This window comes from Bemisia tabaci, chromosome 6, assembly GCF_918797505.1.
Source record: "Bemisia tabaci chromosome 6, PGI_BMITA_v3".
Taxonomy (NCBI): Eukaryota; Metazoa; Arthropoda; class Insecta; order Hemiptera; family Aleyrodidae; genus Bemisia; species Bemisia tabaci.
In genome coordinates, this window is record NC_092798.1 from 47373390 (window position 1) to 47393210 (window position 19821).

Here is a 19821-nt window from a genome sequence, read left to right on the forward strand (position 1 = left end):
GAGACAGATATCCGTCAGATTCGCGTAGGAATGATTACTACTCAGGACGATCAAGACGGGACAACTACGACGACCGACGCTCATACTACAACCGAGAAGAGAGCCCAGAACATGGAAGCTGGCGGCGATCCGGCGATCGAAGATCCTCAGATAGATACAGGAATTGGCGGGACAGATCAAGCACGCCGGGAAGAAGAAACAGCAGCAGAAGTCCAGGTGGTAAAATCATATGTCCGTACTGTGGAAGAGTAGGCCATCCAGAATCCACATGTTTCAAAAAAGCCTACGACAGGGAGCAAGACCAAAAAAACTAGCTTACACTCGGCAAAAGGGTCGATGGAACCGGGTGGAATCACAAAAGACCCAACACGCAGCGGAAAGGAACAAGTCAGTGACATGGGGAGAAATAAGAGAATACAGGCCAGAAAGCAGGTCACCAGAGCAGCCCGAGAAAAAGGACATCATGAGCGTGGGCCTCAGCTCCGGATTACTAATTCAAGGGAAAACAGGTAGCAAAAAGATTGACATCCTTTTAGACACGGGCGCTAGCTTATGTTTGGCAACACCGCAAATTGCGGAAAAAATCGAACCGTTATCAACAAATCTAAAACTCTACGGTGCAAATCAAAAGGAAATCCCTACGCTCGGAACAACAGAAATAATCGTAGAGCTTGAGAAAAATGTCAAAATTCCAGTGACAGCTTACGTAGTGGACAATTTACAGTATGACTTGCTTCTCGGAAATTCATTCAACTTAAAGTACAAAACGAAAATTGATTTAAATACTCAAACTGTAAGCATGGATGTAGACGGAAAACAGATTGTAGAAAAGTCATTTGTTTATGCAAATGTACTAGCTTCGCATCTAAAAGTGGCAAACATACAGAACGCAACTCCATTGAAAGTGCATGCAATATTAAATGGACGGGAAACCAACATCTGCATTGATACAGGCTCATGTGCAAACATCCTGCATAAGGATTTTGTCGGAAAAAATAAAATCACACCAGTAAACATCGCGCTATCAACGGCCAACAATTCTGACCTAAAAATTCTAGGAGAAGCAGATTTTGAACTGGTGATAAACGGCATCGTCTTCAGAGATACAGCCCTGGTCGCGGAAAATATTTCCCACCCACTACTCACGGGAAATTATTTCAATCAAGAACACATCGAAATGATAGACTTCGAGAAAAACCAAGTTGCATTCAAAAACTCAGACAAGGTAGCAAAAGTCACAGCAAAAACGACCTGTCACATGTGCGCTGAAATCAACTCGGATAAAATGCAACAAACATATGATCAAGAAAACCGGGACGAAACAAGCATGCAAGATGAGTTTCAGCGATTACAGCACCTTGGCCAAAAAGATGAAGAAGACCAGAAAACGCTAAGAGTAACAATAAAGAAGGACATCACGCTACGGCCTTTCACACAAGTCAGCGTAAAATGCAAAATGAAAGGACAGCGGAAATTTGAATTTGGACTCTTCAATCTGACGGAGGGTGCAGCAAATACCAAGAAACTTCACTGCACTACAAGCGTTGTGGACATGAACCATATCATAAAAATAAAACTGATCAACACGAGCCAAAAACCAGTCAAGCTCTTCAAAGATTACAAAGTTGGAACGGTGCAGCCGATAGAAGTAACGTATGAAAAAGTGAGCGAGGAAGAAAAGCAAGAAGAAAATAATGATCAAGAAAAATCCGAAATTAACATGATAGATCTCGCGGATAGTCGCCTAAAAGAAATCCAGATTAGTGACACCTTAACTCAAAGTCAAAAAGCAAAAGTAATGCAACTCATTCTGAAATACGAGGAAATATTTGCATGGTCGGATACAAAATTTGAGGCGGGAAAAGCAAACTATCCGCCACAGAAAATCGAATTACAAGACGAGACACCAGTACACAGAGCACCATACAGAACGGGGCATCAACAACGAAAAATAATAAAAGAATACATCGAAAAACTTCTGAGGGAGAACGTGATCAAACCATCCACCTCCGCGTATAGTAGCCCGTTGATTTTAGTAGCAAAAAAGGAACCGGGCGCATATCGGGCGTGTGTTGATTTTCGTCGACTGAACCAGAAAATCAAACCCGAATCGTTCCCAATGCCTCGCGTAGATGATGTGCTTTATTGCCTCACAGGAAGTGCAATTTACAGTAGCTTTGACTTAGAGAGTGGTTACTTTCAAATTCCTCTCGACCCAGAAAGCTCAAAGTATACAAGTTTCAGCAGTTACGATGGACACTATGAATTCAATGTTCTTCCGATGGGATTAAATGTTTCGCCACTAAGATTCCAGAGAATGGTCACAGAATCATTCAGCGCACTTTTATATCACGCATTATTAGCCTTCTGTGACGATATTCTACTTTTTTCAGGTGACAATTTCGATGAACACCTCGAAAAACTTGAGAAGTTTTTTCAGTTGGTAAAAGCGGCAAATTTAAAACTGAAACCGAAAAAGGTTAAAATCGGATTCACTGAAATTGATGTCCTAGGTTTCACGGTAAATAAGAACGGTATCAAACCCGACGAAAAGAAAATAAAAGCCATCAAAGAGCTGAAAACGCCCACAAAAGTAAAAGACGTGCGTTCATTCTTGGCGATGGCGGGATTTTACCGAAATCACATACCAAAACTGGCGGAAATAAGCAGTCCACTCATCAACTTAACCAGGAAAAAACGTGAAATTCGAATTCGATCGGGAGTGCAAACTCGCGTTTGAAAAAATCAAAACATTGTTGACGTCAGCACCTTTATTAGCACATTATGATCCAGAAAATACAACCTTGGAATTACATTCTGACGCATCAAATCTTGCAATCTCAAGTGTCCTCAATCAAAGGTACAAAAACGGTGACTTAAGACCTTTAGGATACATGTCTAGAGTTTTAAGTTCTCCAGAAAAATCTTGGAGCGTGCCCGAACGAGAACTTTTGGCCATCACTTATGGATTAGACAAATTTCGGCCTTTCTTATGGAATACGAAGTTTAAAATCATCACTGACAGTCAAGGGCTAGTATGTGTCAACAAGATGGAAGTGCCATCCATGAGAATAACGAAACTAGCACTGAAACTATCCGAATTTCAGTTTGAGGTGATCCACAAGAAAGGAAAATACAACGTCGTTCCAGATTACTTAAGCAGATACACAGTCAACAACGTAAACAGCACAAACAATAGCGCAGATGTCTCAAAACCGGAAGAAATTAACCCAACAATTAACTTTTCAGAGGAACAGAAAAAGGACAAACAATGGCAGCTGATAATTCAAACCCTCAAAAACCCCAGGGGAGCAACGAAACAACAGCTCAAAAGCGCTCGAGGATTCTATTTGGAAGACGAAGTACTATTGAAAAAGGACACTAGAGGAACAAAAAGAATTGTAGTCCCACATCACTTAAAAACTGAAATAATGCATCACGTTCACGACTGCTCTTTTGCAGGTGGCCACTTAGGAGTCATAAAAACAGCTGAAAAAGCAAGACAACGATTTTTCTGGCGTGGAATGGATCGCGATATCAATAACTGGGTCAACAGCTGCGAAAACTGTCTTTTCGTGAAGAAAAATAAGCACCACGAAAGATATGGGAAAATGCAATCTCATAAAATTCCAGGAGGAATTTTCGAAAAAATTTCGATCGACGCGGAAGGGCCGTTCACTGTAGGCTTTGATTCAGAAGGAAACAAGAAAAAGTATGTTTTGGGAGCAGTTGACTATTTTACGAAAATGGTATATCTCAAAGCATTCAAGGACATTACAGCAAAAAGCGTTGCCACATTTCTTATCGAATTATTTAGTATTTTTGGAACTGCCAAAGAAATAGTTCTAGACAACGGCAAAAATCTCCGATCAGACTTCGTGCAAACTTTACTCGATCAAATGGGAGTAAAAAAGTCATTCACAGCAGCTTATTCGCCGAAAACTAATGGACAGGTTGAAAGAATCTGGCAAACAGTTGGAAATATCTTGCGAAGTTATACAGCGAGCAACAAAAAAGATTGGCCCGAATATGTACCGACAGTCATGGCTTCATACAACTCAGCTGTTCAAAAAAGTACACAATTTAGTCCATTTTTCCTCCTAACAGGCGAAGAATTCAGGCTGCCCATTGACGCTGTTTTGAGACCGAAATCCGCAAACATGACAATCATAGAACGCATGAAGAAATTGGATGAAGCTAGAGAAACGGCATTAGAAAATTTGGAAAAGGCTCAGGAAATTCAAGCAAGAGCGCACAACCAAGAGAAGATAAAACCCCCCTTCGGCGTTGGAGATTTCGTGTTAGTGCATGTACCAGCCAGAACAAAAGGAATGTGCGAGAAACTGAGAATTAAATACAGAGGACCCTTCCAAATTGTAGAGCAAATCTCTCCTAGCTTGTTTAAAGTAAAGACAAACAAACGCGGACGAGAGAAAACGGAAATTATCCAAGCAGATCGGCTCAAAAAGTATCAGTCAAGAGAAGAATAGAGTCAGCTGATATGGGCTCTCGCACGTGTGCGGCGCGACGAAGACCGGCCAGACAGATCGGAGCCAAGCGACGCATTACCATAGCAACCAAAATAGCTAAAAATGAATGAATCAAGGCAGACACATGGGTTGCAACAAAACAATAGATTACAACGATCGAGCAACCGAGGCGCAGCCTCTTCGAGAAATCGCCCCCTCCCTCCCACCTAGGAGGCCTTTCCAAAGGCCACGGGCAAAACAATGACCAGCCTCCCTTCGGAGTTGCGTTAGCCCTATTAGGCGTGAAATCACACATGTGTTACCGATCGCAGTCAAGACAAAAGGAATTGAAACATATTCCCGTGAACTCCGGCATCAGCGAAGCAAGGCCTCGGACCAACTAGGGATGCAGCCAGAAAAGTGAAAGTCAAGCCTAACGGGAAGTAGATCGCCCCATGTGTACAATCGAGCCATCTCGTAGTTCTTGTAGATAATTTTGTGTTGTAAATATCTTAGTCAACCCCCATCATTTCTCAACCCCCCCCTCCCACTGCCCTCACATCAGCCATTTCGTAGTTCTTGTAGATAATTTTGTGTTGTAAATATCTTAGTCAACCCCACCTCCCTTGTGCGTGTTTCATTTAGTGTTCTTGTAGATAATTTTATGTACACCCCCCCACCCTAACCCCCCCGTCATCACTTCTCAACCCCCCCCACCCCCCCATAGTTTTTACATACATTAGTATTTACATAGAGTAGTTTAGTTTTAGCTTACTTTAATTTTAGTCAAGTTTTTGGGTTGTGTGGGATGATTGCATGAAAGGGATGAATCAGAGAGAGAACGAGAGAGAGAAGGCGAGGACTCAAAATTTTTGCTGCGCAAAAATTTTCAGCCAAGCGGGAGGAATGTGAGAGTGGATGTGAGAGTGGATGTGAGAGTGGCCCAGGGACCTGGCACCCAAGTCGAGGGCGCTGACAAAAACCCATACGTCACGGGACTGGGCAGCGGTGGAGCACCCCCCAGCGAGAGGGCAGAGGGGTAGTATCCCTTCTGCGCATGCGCAGGGCGAGGCTTGACCGGTTCCGAGTCAAGTGGAGGGGGTAGCCAGAGCCGGAGACCTAGGGAGCTCCTCGGAGCTGGGCCCTGGGATTATTCTTGGAGAGACTGGCGATCGAGCGGCACTAGTCCGCTCCTCATCCCATCAACCCAGAGTCAAAACTGTATAAACTGTGTGTGCCCTTTGTAGCGATCAGCATTAGACATTGCATCTCATATCACTTTTGGTTCTCTTCTTGTCTACGCCTCTTCCCGTGTCTATCCCTTGTGTCTGCACTGCCGTTGCGACGAGTGTCAGCTCTGCACTTGCGACGCCCTGCGTCTGCATGCTCTAGCGACGCCATCGTCTGCACAGCAGTCGCGACGCGTGTCGGCACTTGCTCTTGCGACGCCTTGCGTCTGCACTAGCACTTGCGACGCTCTACCCCCCCTGAGCTACGCCATCTCACAGACCCATAAAGATGTGTTCATAACAAGGCTCACGTCATAATGCACATAGTTCCGTTTGATAGAAATACGTCCAATTGAGCGCAAAATCTAAAAAAAAAAAAAAAAAAAACTGGTTTTTGCTTGGTCAAAGTCATTACGCGAGACATGGCAGAATTTAAAGTTTTGCACCCTGAAAAATCGAAAAATTGTTAGGAATTCGTACTCGCTAGGAATTTTGTACTGTTTCAAGTGAACTGGACGGATAGATCTTTTACAGATCCATCATTTAAGAACAAAGTTCAATTCAATCCGATTAATCGTTCAAAAGTTATAGGCAGTTAAAGGGTTTTGAAAGGATTCATACCAAAAAATCCACCATATTCGAACGCATGCTGCTGTATCAACACTATAAAATATGAATCGTATCTAATAGGGGGCCATATCTAATGAGAATATGGAACAACTTCCCTCTATTTTCTAAGATTTTCTCTCCTAAATTATACTGTCACGAGGTAACTGTAAGGTGTTTCTAATGGAGAATTGCCCTGATTTATCCTTCAGTTACACACAAAAATCAGCAACATTTTTTTACAAAAATTGCTTAGTCACGTTTACTGAATGAATTGAATTGTTTAAATCAACTTTCTCAACCTGAAATTTTTTTTCTTCTTTTTTTGTAACATTATTTTTTAAACTCCTCGTTCAGGATTTATAATTTTACAGTATGATCCAATCTAAACTTAAGACTAGGGTTATTAATATAAGTTGTGCTCCCACGACGGGGGGCTGAGGGGAAAGGTATTTACAACGGGACGCTGTACAAATACGCTTCACTATAAAAGGAACAGGACACTGTACATATATACTATTACTATAGGTACATCAGCATGGAGTTACGTTCCTGCGTCTGAGAAACGAGGAGTTACGTCCGTGCGTAGGTCTCTAACTGGCCTCTCTTTATACTCTCCTCCCGTGAGAGGAACGGTAAAATAACTACAAAACGGTCGGGAGTACAGAGCATGAAGCACTCTTGTTGCACAAGTATCTCCTTTACGCACTTCACGTGATTTTTACACCGCGTTTCAGCTCCGACATTATTACCTCTCGTCTTTCATGGTCTTGCATGCATGACGGAAGGTTTACTGCCCGTAAAAATGCCTGCTTAGTTACCTCGGGGGCGTTGTTGCCAATTTTGAGGAGGGTGGGTCAACAAAAATACCGAATATTAATCTGCTAATAAGTTATCCTCATCGTATCAAATCAGTGGTGGATGGAGGGGGGGATCCTCTCGGGACAAAAAATGAATAAAGAGAGAAGAAAAGAGGGGGAAAGGGGGGAAGGGAGAGAAAAAAAGTGCACCTAAAAATTTACCGAGATGGATTCAAGACAGAACTTTATAACCAAAGTTTACCAAACCAAAGATTACTCAACACCGCAGAATTAAATACCTCTAGTCCATGTAGTAATTTCCTCATAATAGCAAGAAGTTAAAAATTGGGAACTCCTCCTTATTTTTAGTTTTTAGTAGCTGTTCGAAGTTGAAATATTCAAAAATTTAAGTGGCTACCTTTTAGATACAATGATAAAAATTGCATTTGGTTTTGCACTTTGGTTTTTATCCTTTTTTACGCCACAAACAGCGGGCGGTGAATAGTGTCAAGCCAAGTTAGGTTACGTTGGGTTAAGCAACTAAACTAACTCTGCGGTGAGGCTTGGGGTATCCAACGATTTGAAGGCGTTTCGCTGCGTTCTCGCAGATCACTCTTGCAACTTCATTACAGTGTGCTTAAACGCATTTAAATAAGATGGGGATACTTTTTAATGGAACCTTCAGAACTTTAAAGTAGGGTACTTTTACCAACATTCTATCCAAAATTTGAACTATTCTATCGAACTCCTGAAACATCAAGTTCCTAGAAACTTCTATAACTAGAAAATTGTGTAGCACGAAAGGAAGACTTCCTGAGCTGCTTCCCTTGCCTTGAAGGGAGTCAAAACATTTACATGATGTTTCCTGGCATTAGTTATGATATCTCTGAAATTTTTGAGCCCCCCCCCCCAAAAAAAAAAAAAAAAAAATATTTCCCGCTTCAACAGTATTGTCAAGTTGGAAATTTTGAAATGAAATTTTAAAAACAAGGAATAAAACTATAGAGTTGCGAGTTACAGCCAGGAAACGTTAAAAGTACTTGTTTGTTCGATGCAATTATAACAATATCCTTCAGAGTACTTTCCAAGCATTGTTGCCATTTTAACCATTTTCAATTTTTTTCATAATTCTTCGATATTGCACGATTAAGGCCTATTTTCTGAAATGAAGGGGGCAAAACCGGTCAAATTTTGTGATCAATCAACGGAAAGGCAGATTAAAATAGGCCGAAACGGACATATTTGCGCTAAACAGAAACTGCGTGTGCTGTAAAAGGCTGCATAAAAACAATGTAAAACTGGGGGTGATTCCTTTTAGGTAAATGAAAAAGCGGGATTTTACATTAAAACAAAAGGAACTAAGCGCAAATTGTATGCTAATTCATAAGCCGATGACATTTGATAAGAGCAGTGTCGACAAGGCTCATGCGAGTTAAAATCAAGCAACCTTGCGTCGTCGTCCTTCCCGTCATCACCTTTGACGTCACTGGCGCTTCACAATTCCCATTTATTCTTACGGCCGTTAACTAACGAGCACACCCCTTCACTCTTAACTTTCCTGGTTTCGCTTAGCATACGAGGGCTGTCCCAAAAGAAACCGGACTTTTGTCATAGAAGGCGAACCGAGCGTCGTAATGAAGTTTTCTTGGGCTTGTTTGAAAGCTGATAAGCTACTGAAGATGCTTGTTTTTACAGAATGCAAACATTCGTCTTGGTAAGGAAACTACACGCTTTGGAATAAAGGAAAGTCAAACTCGAGTTGCGATTTTTGTCTTTATTTCAAGAAAAATTTAGATACAACTTAAAAAAAACCCAGGTTTTAAGTTAAAAACTTCGTTGCTCTCTTATTCAAATGCTTAAAAATAAGGAAATTAACATTTTAAGCAGCTTACCAAGTCATCACCTATCCCCTTCAAAATACTCGCCAGCTTTGTCGATGCATTTTTGCCACCGTTTCTTCAATTGGGAGAAACACTGTTGAAAATCCGCAGGTTTGAATGATCGCAATTCCTTCAAGGTGAAACTGTCAACCGAGAATATTACAATGGTGTTCTGAGACGATTACGCGAAAATGTCCGCAGAAAAAGGCCCGAGCTTTGGAGAGAGAATTCCTGGTTTCTGCATCACGATAATGCACCTGCCCAAGCATCCCTCCAAATTCGCGAATTTTGTGCAAAGAATGCCATGAGTGTCCTCCCTCATCCCCTCTATTCACCTGACCTGGCTCCGTGTGATTTTTTCTTATTCACGACTTAAATCTACCTTGAAAGGTCGACGTTTTCAAACCATTCCGGAAATTCAAGAGAACACCTTGAAGGAATTGCGATCATTCAAACCTGAGGATTTCCAACAGTGTTTCTCCCAATTGAAGAAACGGTGGCAAAAATGCATCGACAAAGCTGGCGAGTATTTTGAAGGGGATAGGTGATGACTTGGTAAGCTGCTTAAAATGTTAATTTCCTTATTTTTAAGCATTTGAATAAGAGAGCAACGAAGTTTTTAACTTAAAACCTGGGTTTTTTTTAAAGTTGTATCTACATTTTTCTTGAAATAAAGACAAAAATCGCAACTCGAGTTTGACTTTCCTTTATTCCAAAGCGTGTAGTTTCCTTACCAAGACGAATGTTTGCATTCTGTAAAAACAAGCATCTTCAGTAGCTTATCAGCTTTCAAACAAGCCCAAGAAAACTTCATTACGACGCTCGGTTCGCCTTCTATGACAAAAGTCCGGTTTCTTTTGGGACAGCCCTCGTACGTCCAATTAATGTTCTAATCGCCAATTTATGTCTATTAGATCGCCAATTTTTACCAGATAAACTGCACGCCATATATAATGACGCCGGTGCATGGCATGGGTGTTTTTTCTAAAGCCCTTACGTCAAAATTCAATAGAGCAGAGTTTGTCAGAAGTTACTTGCCCACGGCATAAACGGACGTGTTTCTGCCAAACGGAACAATAAATGACGAATGGGAATGATGGAGTGTGCCCGAGAAAGCTGCATAAGAAACAATGTTAAAGTGAGCGTGATTCCCTTTGGAGAAATGGAAAAATGGGATTTCGAATTCCGTCGAACGGAACTGTGTGCCAACTGAGTGCGGCACTCATGAGCATGGCCATGGCAAAAGAGCGTTGTGAACATCAAAATAAAATCTTCTTGATGGCATACTCAAGAATTTTCTTTATCTCTTTATCTCGATTTATTTTGCGAGGAAAGTTCCTTACTCTTAATGGATGCCTGTCATTCTTAATATGTTGGGGCTTCTTTAATTTCATATGATACTGTACAACACCTCTGTAGCGAAATAAGCGCCGCGCCGTGGCACGCTGCGGTGCGGCGGCCGGCCGGCCAGCACGCAACGCGCATTGGCGCCTACAAACCTAAGGGGATACTCCACGCATTGCGCAATGCGTGAAGTATCCCCTTAGGTTTGTAGGCGCCAGTGCGCGTTGCGTGCTGGCAGCACGTCGCGTCACTCCGCTTCATGTTAGGCTCATGAGTTTATGACTCCCACGCGGAGCTACGGCGGCCAGTGGCGTGGCGTGGATTGCGATATATCGATTGTTATACCATTTAAACCTATGGAAAAGGATCGATAAACAGGGCGTTCGCAGCGAACACCTTAATAATCGATTCTTTTCCATAGGTTTAAATGACATAACAATCGATAAATCGCAATTCACGCCACGCCACTGACGGCGGCGGCTTCATCGCAGCTGACGTCACGGGCGCTACATAGTTCACACTCATTCCTACGGCCCTCAACTAACGAGCACATTCCTTCTTTCCCACTTGTCTCTGGTACCGTTTATCAGAACTATGTCCAATTTATGTCGATTGAATCGCCAATTTTTACCAGATAAACTGCACGCCAAATGGACGTATTTCTATCAAACAGATTTATGTAGGAGGTGAGAAATATGGGGTGTGCTCGTCAGTTCTCTAGCTGTAAGAGTGAACGAGAATAATGAAGCGCCAGTGACGTCAACGAAAATGGATGCATCTCCTCGGTCGGGGCACCTCGTAGTGCACTTTAACTCATGAGCCCTGTCCACAACGCTCTCGTTCCATGCCCGCGGCTCATGAATCCTGCATTCAGTTGGCACATAGTTCTCTTTACTCAATTTAAAATGCCGCTTTTCCAATTCTTCAAAAGGAATCACGCCCACTGGCACACCCTCACAGCCCACATTCTTTCTTATCCAGCTTCCTCGAGCACACCCGATATTTCTCACCTGCACATAGTTCTGTTTGATAGAAATACGTCCAAATATAATGTCGCCAGTGCATGACACGAGTGTTTTCCTCAATGTAAAAATTCGACAGAACAGGGTTTGTCAGAAGTCACTCGGCCGCAGCATTACGCGGGACTTTATCCGGGTTCGATCGGTGACGAGAGATGGTGCAATCACTCCCACCTCGGCGACCGACCACGTTCGGACTCCGTGACGGGAATCCATTCCTAAAAATCCGACAACGGGCGGGTTGTTTATGTAGTTGGCACACCTCCGCCGCCCCCGCCCGCCCGGCCAAATTTTTACTACGCCCGGAGAAGGAATAAACATTTTATTGCCATTCATCCTTTGCCGCTACGGAGAGCGAGTCTGCGAGTTGCCTCTCCATACCCCCCCCCCCCCCCCCCCCGGCAGCCTCGGCCAAAACGCACAGCCGCCGCGGCTACGCCTTCATAATCCCCGACCTAAAGTTCCCGATGATTCTCGCGTCGATAAAAGCTGCGCCCGGGCCCCTCAAACCGGAATCATTGTCCTAAAAGCTTTGCAAATAAAGAAGGAGTTAGTCTTTTTCCGTAGGGTTTAGAGTCGCCGGAGTGCGGTGGGGGGAAGGGGGCTGGGGTGGTTGAGGGTATTTTCATCAATTTTCCTCCTTTGAACGTCCGGCTTTTGTAACTGATTTTGGGCTGCGGAATAGTGATAACACTGTTCGGGTCTCCAGGCTGTAATGGATCATTATAGTGGCCGTTCAGGTATAACGTAACGCACTTACGGGGGGAGGAGGGTTGGTTTGAGCCAGTGTTACGGTGCGTTACAAGGGGGGGGGGGTCAAGCCCAGCGTTACGTAACAAATCCGAACGGTGGGGGGGAGGAACTTTGAAAAAAAATCCAAAAAACTGAAAATTCCACCTTTCCATATTGAATCTTTTCCCACCTTTGTTGATCTCTTCCCGTCGTATTTCAGCGGAATAGCTCCAAAAAAAACCTGATTTTTTTCAAGCTGTTTTCTCAGCGTTTTCTTGCTTTTTTTAAAATAGGGGGGGGGGTCAAGCTAGCGTTACGTCATTCAAAAGGATGATGTAAGGCTGCGTTACGAGTGCGTTACAAGGGCGGGAAGGAGGGTAAAAAATCGGAAAAATTGCGTTATGTAATACTAATCAAACGGCCCTAAAAGTAGAATTGACGGTGAGATTGCAAAAACGCTTGTTGCAAAATCCCTTTTTCCATTTTATTATACCATTGCAGAACGAAGCGATGGTGTTGCTTAAAGTATCTGAGAAATAATTCTCGCGCAAAAAATATTGGTTTTTGGTGTATGAGGCGTAAAAATTGAAAATTAAACTTATGTTCTCAGATGAAGTTTACTTGCAAAGGGCCTCTAAATATAGCTAGTGTTTGTTGAAAGAAGTGAACCCAACTGAATAAATCAGCTGAAAAAATGCTTTCTAATCGATTTGGTACATCATAATCTACATCGAACGAAGACAAAAGCCCACCAATTAACACGAAGCCTTTTTAAAGGAGAAGGTTCAAATTTCTGAGATAGGGCGCAGATTTCCCCACTTTCCGCTCTGAAAAACCAATTCACTTAACTACCAAGGGCTAAAATTCTGAAACGACGGTTGCTGGATCAAAGGAACAATCAACTCTGTTCTCTGACGGTGCAACCGTGCACCAAATGACTCGGACGTACTTCCAAAATCGAAGCGCACCTGCATTCGCCACTTCTCTGGTGTAAAAGCATAACTCCTCCTCGCTTGGGCCCTGAATAGCATGGAGTTAAACGGACGATAGGGGCCTTCTTCAAACGTTGGTGCACCCGTTGGAGGAGCGACGCAGTGTGCGAACGTGCCAGGAGTAACGAGCTTATGCGATCCGCCTCAAAGGTTCTGATTCATATCGGGGGCAGGTCAAAAGATCTCATTTCCGAATCACAAAAGGCACTTACTAGGTCTATTCAAATGAAAATCTCTTTCTCGCAGCCGGCTGAATTCGCACAAAACTTTACTTGGATTGAATTACATAGGACCGAAGCAAGTCATATTTTTTTAAAAAAAACACGAAATTGCGGCCAAAACACTGCACATTGTAGGATGGTAAGACAAAACTGGGTCCGAACGGTTACCAAAAAAAGACAAAACTGGGGGGGAAGAAAAAAAAAAGAGACTCAAGGAAGGACTCTGATGTTTTTCAGCACGAAAAACATGTGTTAATGGTTGTGTTGAGCTCGACTAGCCAAAAATATTAATAGCGAAGAAAACAGAAAATATCTGATAATATTAATAATAATACAATTGTTTTTTTTTAAAAAAAAAAACGCGTTTGAGACCTTTACCGTTCATTAGAAGGTATGCAGACAGAAGTTCTACAGCAAAAATGTTCACAGGCAGAAAGTCTACATTTTTTTGTCTACATTTACAATTTCTAGAACAAAAAAGTCCACTACGAAAATGTCTACAAATAATAATGTTTTTTTTAAAAAAAGTCCATACGTACTCAGAAAGTTCACTTCTGAATGGAATAGGTAGAGTGAACTCACATCAGTTACTTCTTCAGTTGTATGTATGGAGAAGAATCATCGTGTATTCATTTTCCTTTAATAGACGCGTTATATGTAAAAATTTACTCTCTTGGGCATTCTAAAAGTAGACTTCTAAATTGTAGACAGTTAGACTGTAGACCAAAAAATGTAGACATTTTTCAAGTAGACCTTTTTTTCGTAGACCTACAGTCCGTGATTCCCTTAGAACTGTTGGTGGCAGTGCGGCGTTGATGAATATAAGCGTCTGCATGCGACTGTTCAAACTTCAAGTCTAATATATTGCCTACGCCCAAAATTTAAAAAGCTCCAAGTTTTCCAAGTTCACTAGCTAGCGCGAGCAAGCAACTACTTTTTGTAGTTTTAACTACAAAAGTTTTGTAGTTTCTACTTTTTTAAGTTGTAGTTGAGAGTAAGTGGATCGAATGAAATACGGAAAAACCCGGGTCAAATTTTTGACAAAAATGAGTTGGAAATAAGTTTAAGCGTGAGTATCCGCTCATTTTCTCCTGAGAAAAAAAATAGAAGACAAGGACAAATATTTTTAAAAAAGAGGCGTTGACTTTCACTTCTAATAATGAGGCTTGACACAAAGTAAGACTTTACACATCTTATTCTCGGCTGGACGCAGTGTGAATTGGTTCGTCTCCATAACGTCCTATCGTCGTCCTATAGTTCCAATTCGCATTGATGCTTATCGCACAGACAACCTCCCATCTCCCATTAAAACTAAATGATTGCCTTTATTGAACGAGTTTGGACAGCAACACCCATCTGAAAACCCTTTAGGATCTAAAAATAGTGCCGACTTTTGATGGGTGGTAGTGGTCGGTTGCCAATAACGACTGGCGGATATAACCTGCACTTGTTGGAGCCTTGCCACAATAGAGGCATACATTGAAAACAAATCTCTCAGGGATAATTTACAAAAGTGGTTTTTAAATGGAGGTCGCATCCACGCCAAATGAGTTTACGAATTTTTAGAGTGTATTTGTCTCACTCTAAAAATTCGTAAACTTATTTGATGTGAATTCTGACATGGATGATTGTGTTTTTCAGATGAAATTCTCGGAAAAAAAACTCCTTTTAACCTACATCTGCTCGGGGCGTCCACTTTACAGCCCTACAATGGCCTAGGTTCACTAAGCTAATTAGAAATGAACTTCCCGGTGTAAGCACACATACGTTCCTTGCGAATTCACTCCGTTTTATTGGTGCCTCGATATGATAATAATTCATTTACGATTATTTCTAATAATTAAGAAAAATTTAAAACACTTACAGCTAAAAAAATCTCTGATTTTTTTATTATCGAGGCTTTTCATTGATGTTCTACAATTAATTTTTTTTTTCTGGGTCTTCATTGAACTGTAAATTTAAAGCTATTGAATACTCATCAAATTTTCCATTTGTAGGCAAAATATCCCTGACACGGATTAAATTGCAGATATTAGCGTCACTTGTTGAAAAGTCTTAACTACAGTTTTACCGCAGAGGATGCTTTGAGCCATTTTCCCGCTATTTTTGGAATAGACAACCCAAAAATAGCCTAAGATGGTTGAACCTCTTAAAAATGGATCCTCAGCCTAGAGCATATACACTCATCTTACAAAGGGTACTACAATCTACAATTGGGCTGAGTTTTGCAACCTGGAACTATAAATTCTGGCCCGGTTTAGAAACAACGTAAGTGCCATTAGTTTTCCTAGGCACTTAAGTGTTTTTTCAGATGAGCGAGAATTTATAGTTCCAAATTGCAAAATGCAGTCCAATTCATCGGTGGCTCGATTCATTGGCGCTTCATTTAAATTCGTAAAAAATCACAGAAAAACAATTTACTGTGCTAAATTAACATCCTTGAAGTTTTTAAGAAAGGAGGAAAATACATTAAAGAAACACATTACGTAATACTACCGTGACTGTCGAATAGTGGCATGGCGTGCTTTGAGATGTATCGATTGATCTACCATTTGAACCGATGGAAAAGGATCGATAAACAGGGTGTTCGCAACGACACCTTAATAATCGATTGTTCACCGCAGCTTCAAATAGGGAAATATCGATGATCGATCATTCACGCCTCGCAACTGATGTTGAAGACACACTGTAGTATGCTGTGGAGAATTCCAACAATTTAACACCTACGCATTCCTGGAGTGGCACTATTAAATGAAGGGGGTCTTAATGTCAAGGGGTAAAAGCAGCGAGAAAAAGCGGAAAATTGGTCCATCGGTGCCTTTTCATTGATGCTTTGGCACTTCGTCAGCTTCCGAGAAAGAAATCATCATTTGATTAATCCGATCATGCTGTTCTTCAAAAAGCTTAAACCCCCACTTTTTATGCTAGTTTCAGTATCGTATTTTGCCGACAGGGGCCCAACCGTCGATATCGAGGAGAGCAGAGGAAAGGTGGATGAAAAATAGAGAACGAAAATCCATGCACCTCTCCAAAACGCCAAGACCTGAGACCATCAAATCCTGTCATTCAGGCCGGGATTTGAAACAAGGACCCATTGGTCAGCTGTCAGTTGCAGTACCACTAAACCAACAGTTTTCGGCCAAGAATACCATCGTTAAACCTGTAAATGGACCGCGTTTAGCAGAAAGGAACCAAGCCTCATCAGCTATTGCCAAATAAGGAGGGAATTCAGATATGGGTAAATACGGCTAAAGCGTTAAAACCACTAAAGGGCAAATGGCATTGGGACACACTTTAAACATCGAAAATTAAAAAAATGCAAAAAATAAAAACTTTGAGCGAAAAAAATGTGGGGGAAAAATTATTTTAGCAGATGATACAAAAACACTTTTGGTTCCAAAGTTTTCGTTTCATTTGTTTTAGAAAAAGTGATTGAGAGCTTCCAAGATGGGTAGTTAATGAACTAAACGAGACCAGTGACGCGTCTAACCTAAACAAGACCTAACGCAGTTTAGTTGGTCTCCTTGCCCCAAACCAGGTCCAAACAGGTCCCAAACCAGCGTGCGGCAAACAACGTATCACGCCAAGTTAGGTTTGGTTGGGTTAAGCAACTAAACTAACTTCGCGGTGAAGCTTAGGGTATCAGCGAAGTTGAAGGCGCTTCGCTGCGTTCAAGCAGATCAGTTTTACAAATCGCTTCAAAATTGAAATGAATCAGTAGACAAGGCAAGAATTTAAGCATTCTGCTCTAAGGTTCTTATCCAAAATTTCACGAAAAAGTTTCCGCAAACACAAAAATAACTTATTTGCAATTTTAACAAATTTGTATTAATTTTCTTTTCTTTTTTGCAGCGAAAAATGAGCTGGTAATAGGTCCAAACGTCCTGGCTTTTAGTTTTTTAAACATTTTTAGCCTTGTTCACCCATGTTTTAATTCCCACCCTATTTATTCGTATGTTCGGGCTATGTTTTCGTGCTTTATCGCTCCCGCCAACTTTAACCAGGCAGTTTCATTTTTTACAAGAGAAAGTTAGTGCGGATTTTTCGGAAATTTTAAGGAATTTGCAACGTACTGTACGGAAAATTCACCGAAATTTACAACAACAAAAAAAAAAAAAAATCCGCACAAAATTTTCCACGTAGAAAATTAAATTGCTCAGTTAAATTTGGAAATGGCTGATGTGGCTTGGTTCCGTTCTGCTTAACGCAGTCCAAATATCGATAGGGATGATAAAAATTGATTGCTTACCGGATATCGACTGGAGTGATTGTGTTGGGTGACGTTTGCATCTTTGAAGCGGAAACGTTGCTGTGGCGACACCGGAAAATTGTCATCTTGAGCGGCCATCATCGAGAACCGCATTGGTCGAGTGACCGGACGATCTGCCCTCGAACAGGCTCATACCTGAAACAATTTGTCCGCTTTTTACTTATTTATAAATTAATTTATTTCTAGGATTATTCAAATATGGATGACCAAAGTGCACTTCCCTACTAAATATGATCATGTTGGTGGTTGAAACATGGTACTATGTTCACGCCAACATGGTATCAACAGAGAAATAAAATTGCTCTGTTAATTTCGATTATTCTTGTGTGGCCTCCGTGGCGAATTTATTTCGGTACCAATATGGTAACATCTTGGTCAATGGATCAATAGTTGCCACTTTGGTATGCGGTATGCGATCATTTGCCGTTTAAACCTGAAGATCGATACAAGGTGTTATAACGAACACCTTAATAATCGATTCTTTACCATACCTTCAAACGGAGAAATATCGATACTCGATCATTCACGCCTCGCCACTGCAAATTAAATATTTTGGATGTTAGCGGTGTTGATTTTGCGAAAAAAAACAGGATACTCCGTCATCCTAGAAAAAGTAATGCGAGTCATAACCGATAAATAGAGGGAAAAGTATCAACGAACAGAAAACATCTTGAACAATAAAATATTTCAATCTACTTTTGACATCTTCACAAATTTTTTTCTAAGTTATAAGACCAGTAACAATGACTAGACATACTTCCAAAAAATATCACGCTTTCGGTCAATTACTTAAAATCTATCTTACAATCATCATAAATGAAAGGATGTAAAGTAAAATGTTTTTAATATTTGCCTCTGCAAACCAACAATGTAATAAAATAAACTTTGCGCCCTCATTTAGAATCCTGCAAACTATTCAGTAGCTTTCAATTTTGAGTGAAAAATGCGATGCATTTCTTGAGCTTAACATCACTCCCAGCTCATATCCCTTGTAAATGTGACTTGGTATTCTCATCTGTAAAATTCTGAGCGTATTAAAGACGTCTCGTCACTGCCGTCCACAATATTGCAGCAATAATCTGCACAATCTTGGCAAAATTGCGAAGGGGATGAAATGTGCTTGAAAAAATTGGCTCCATCTTTCATCCGACCCTGGCGTTATTGTTGAGAGGAACCTTCTGTCTCGGCCAATGTAATTTCTTAGGGAAAAAGTCATTCTTTATTCAGTCGTACATCACACAGCTGCATCAAGTTGGATCCAAATGGAGGTTCAACCGGCTGCTTATGGACTAAGGGACGGCTGGTTTGTTTCCGTCAAGGGGCGGAACAATGTGTATACCTTAACCCTTCGATGCCCAAATCGAGTCAAATTGACCCAGGACTTGCTAAAAACACGTGGTTCGCAGGTTTTGTCGGACTGGTGTATTCGAGCTTTAGACAAATACATCCTTAAAAAGAAATCAGACATCAAAATGAAAAATAAAAGAGCGTCAACACAGCTGAAGATGGGAGCGATGTATTCGGCCTCGTTTCTTAACTTTTCTCCCAAATCTGAGCCACACCTCTTTGGCAGCATAGATGAGCGGAACATTGAGATTTCCTGCATCGCGCCATGGCGCCTTCAGATTTATGGATGCAACACGGACATCAATCAAGCACGAATAGTGGTATCTCTGCGCCGTCATCAACGCGCTCTGAGGTGTCTATCGAGCTAGTCCCCTTCCGTTACATTTCTTTATATTCTGGCCGAATTTTTCTTTTGTGTAGATAAACTAGCTGACATAACGCCATCACGAATCCGAACGTTGCATTGGAAATTTCAAAATCACCTCACGTGACGGTAGAAAGAGCGGAAGAGAAAGGAGAACAAATCACACTCGATTGAACAAAAAATTTTAAGGTACTCCCCGATTGGCTTTACCATAAAAGCAAGCTACTCGACTTGACACGATTTTTAGAAAGCTAAGGGATAAAATTATGATCACCCTTTCTCCGTACGCGGTAAATGTGAAAAAGCGTGTTAAAAACTACGCAGACAGCGCGCTTAAGTCAGAATTTTTTGATGTGCTTAAAGTGATTTTCTAGCGAATTTTTTCAAAGACTACTGTATTCAGTTGGCTGTATCTCTGGCGTGCAACAGACCCATTGTCTGCAACAGAGATAAAAAATTCGGTCTCATGCTCTTCATTAGCGCGGCAGTATTCGACCGGAAAAATAGTAGGGTTTTGAATTGGCAACGGGGGGATATAGCATCCCTAT

The 19821-nt window shown here is 41.5% G+C and overlaps 1 protein-coding gene across 1 annotated transcript in view; it reads right to left on the reverse strand.

Moving 5' to 3' along the window:
- The window catches only part of CngA (Cyclic nucleotide-gated ion channel subunit A), a 349197-nt gene that overhangs the window by 159892 nt on the left and 169484 nt on the right, over window positions 1–19821 (reverse strand). The window contains exon 3 of the mRNA XM_072301734.1: window positions 17542–17697. Within this exon, the coding sequence (XP_072157835.1) occupies window positions 17542–17655 (114 nt within the window). The 5' untranslated portion in view covers window positions 17656–17697. The remainder of the gene's footprint in view (window positions 1–17541; window positions 17698–19821) is intronic.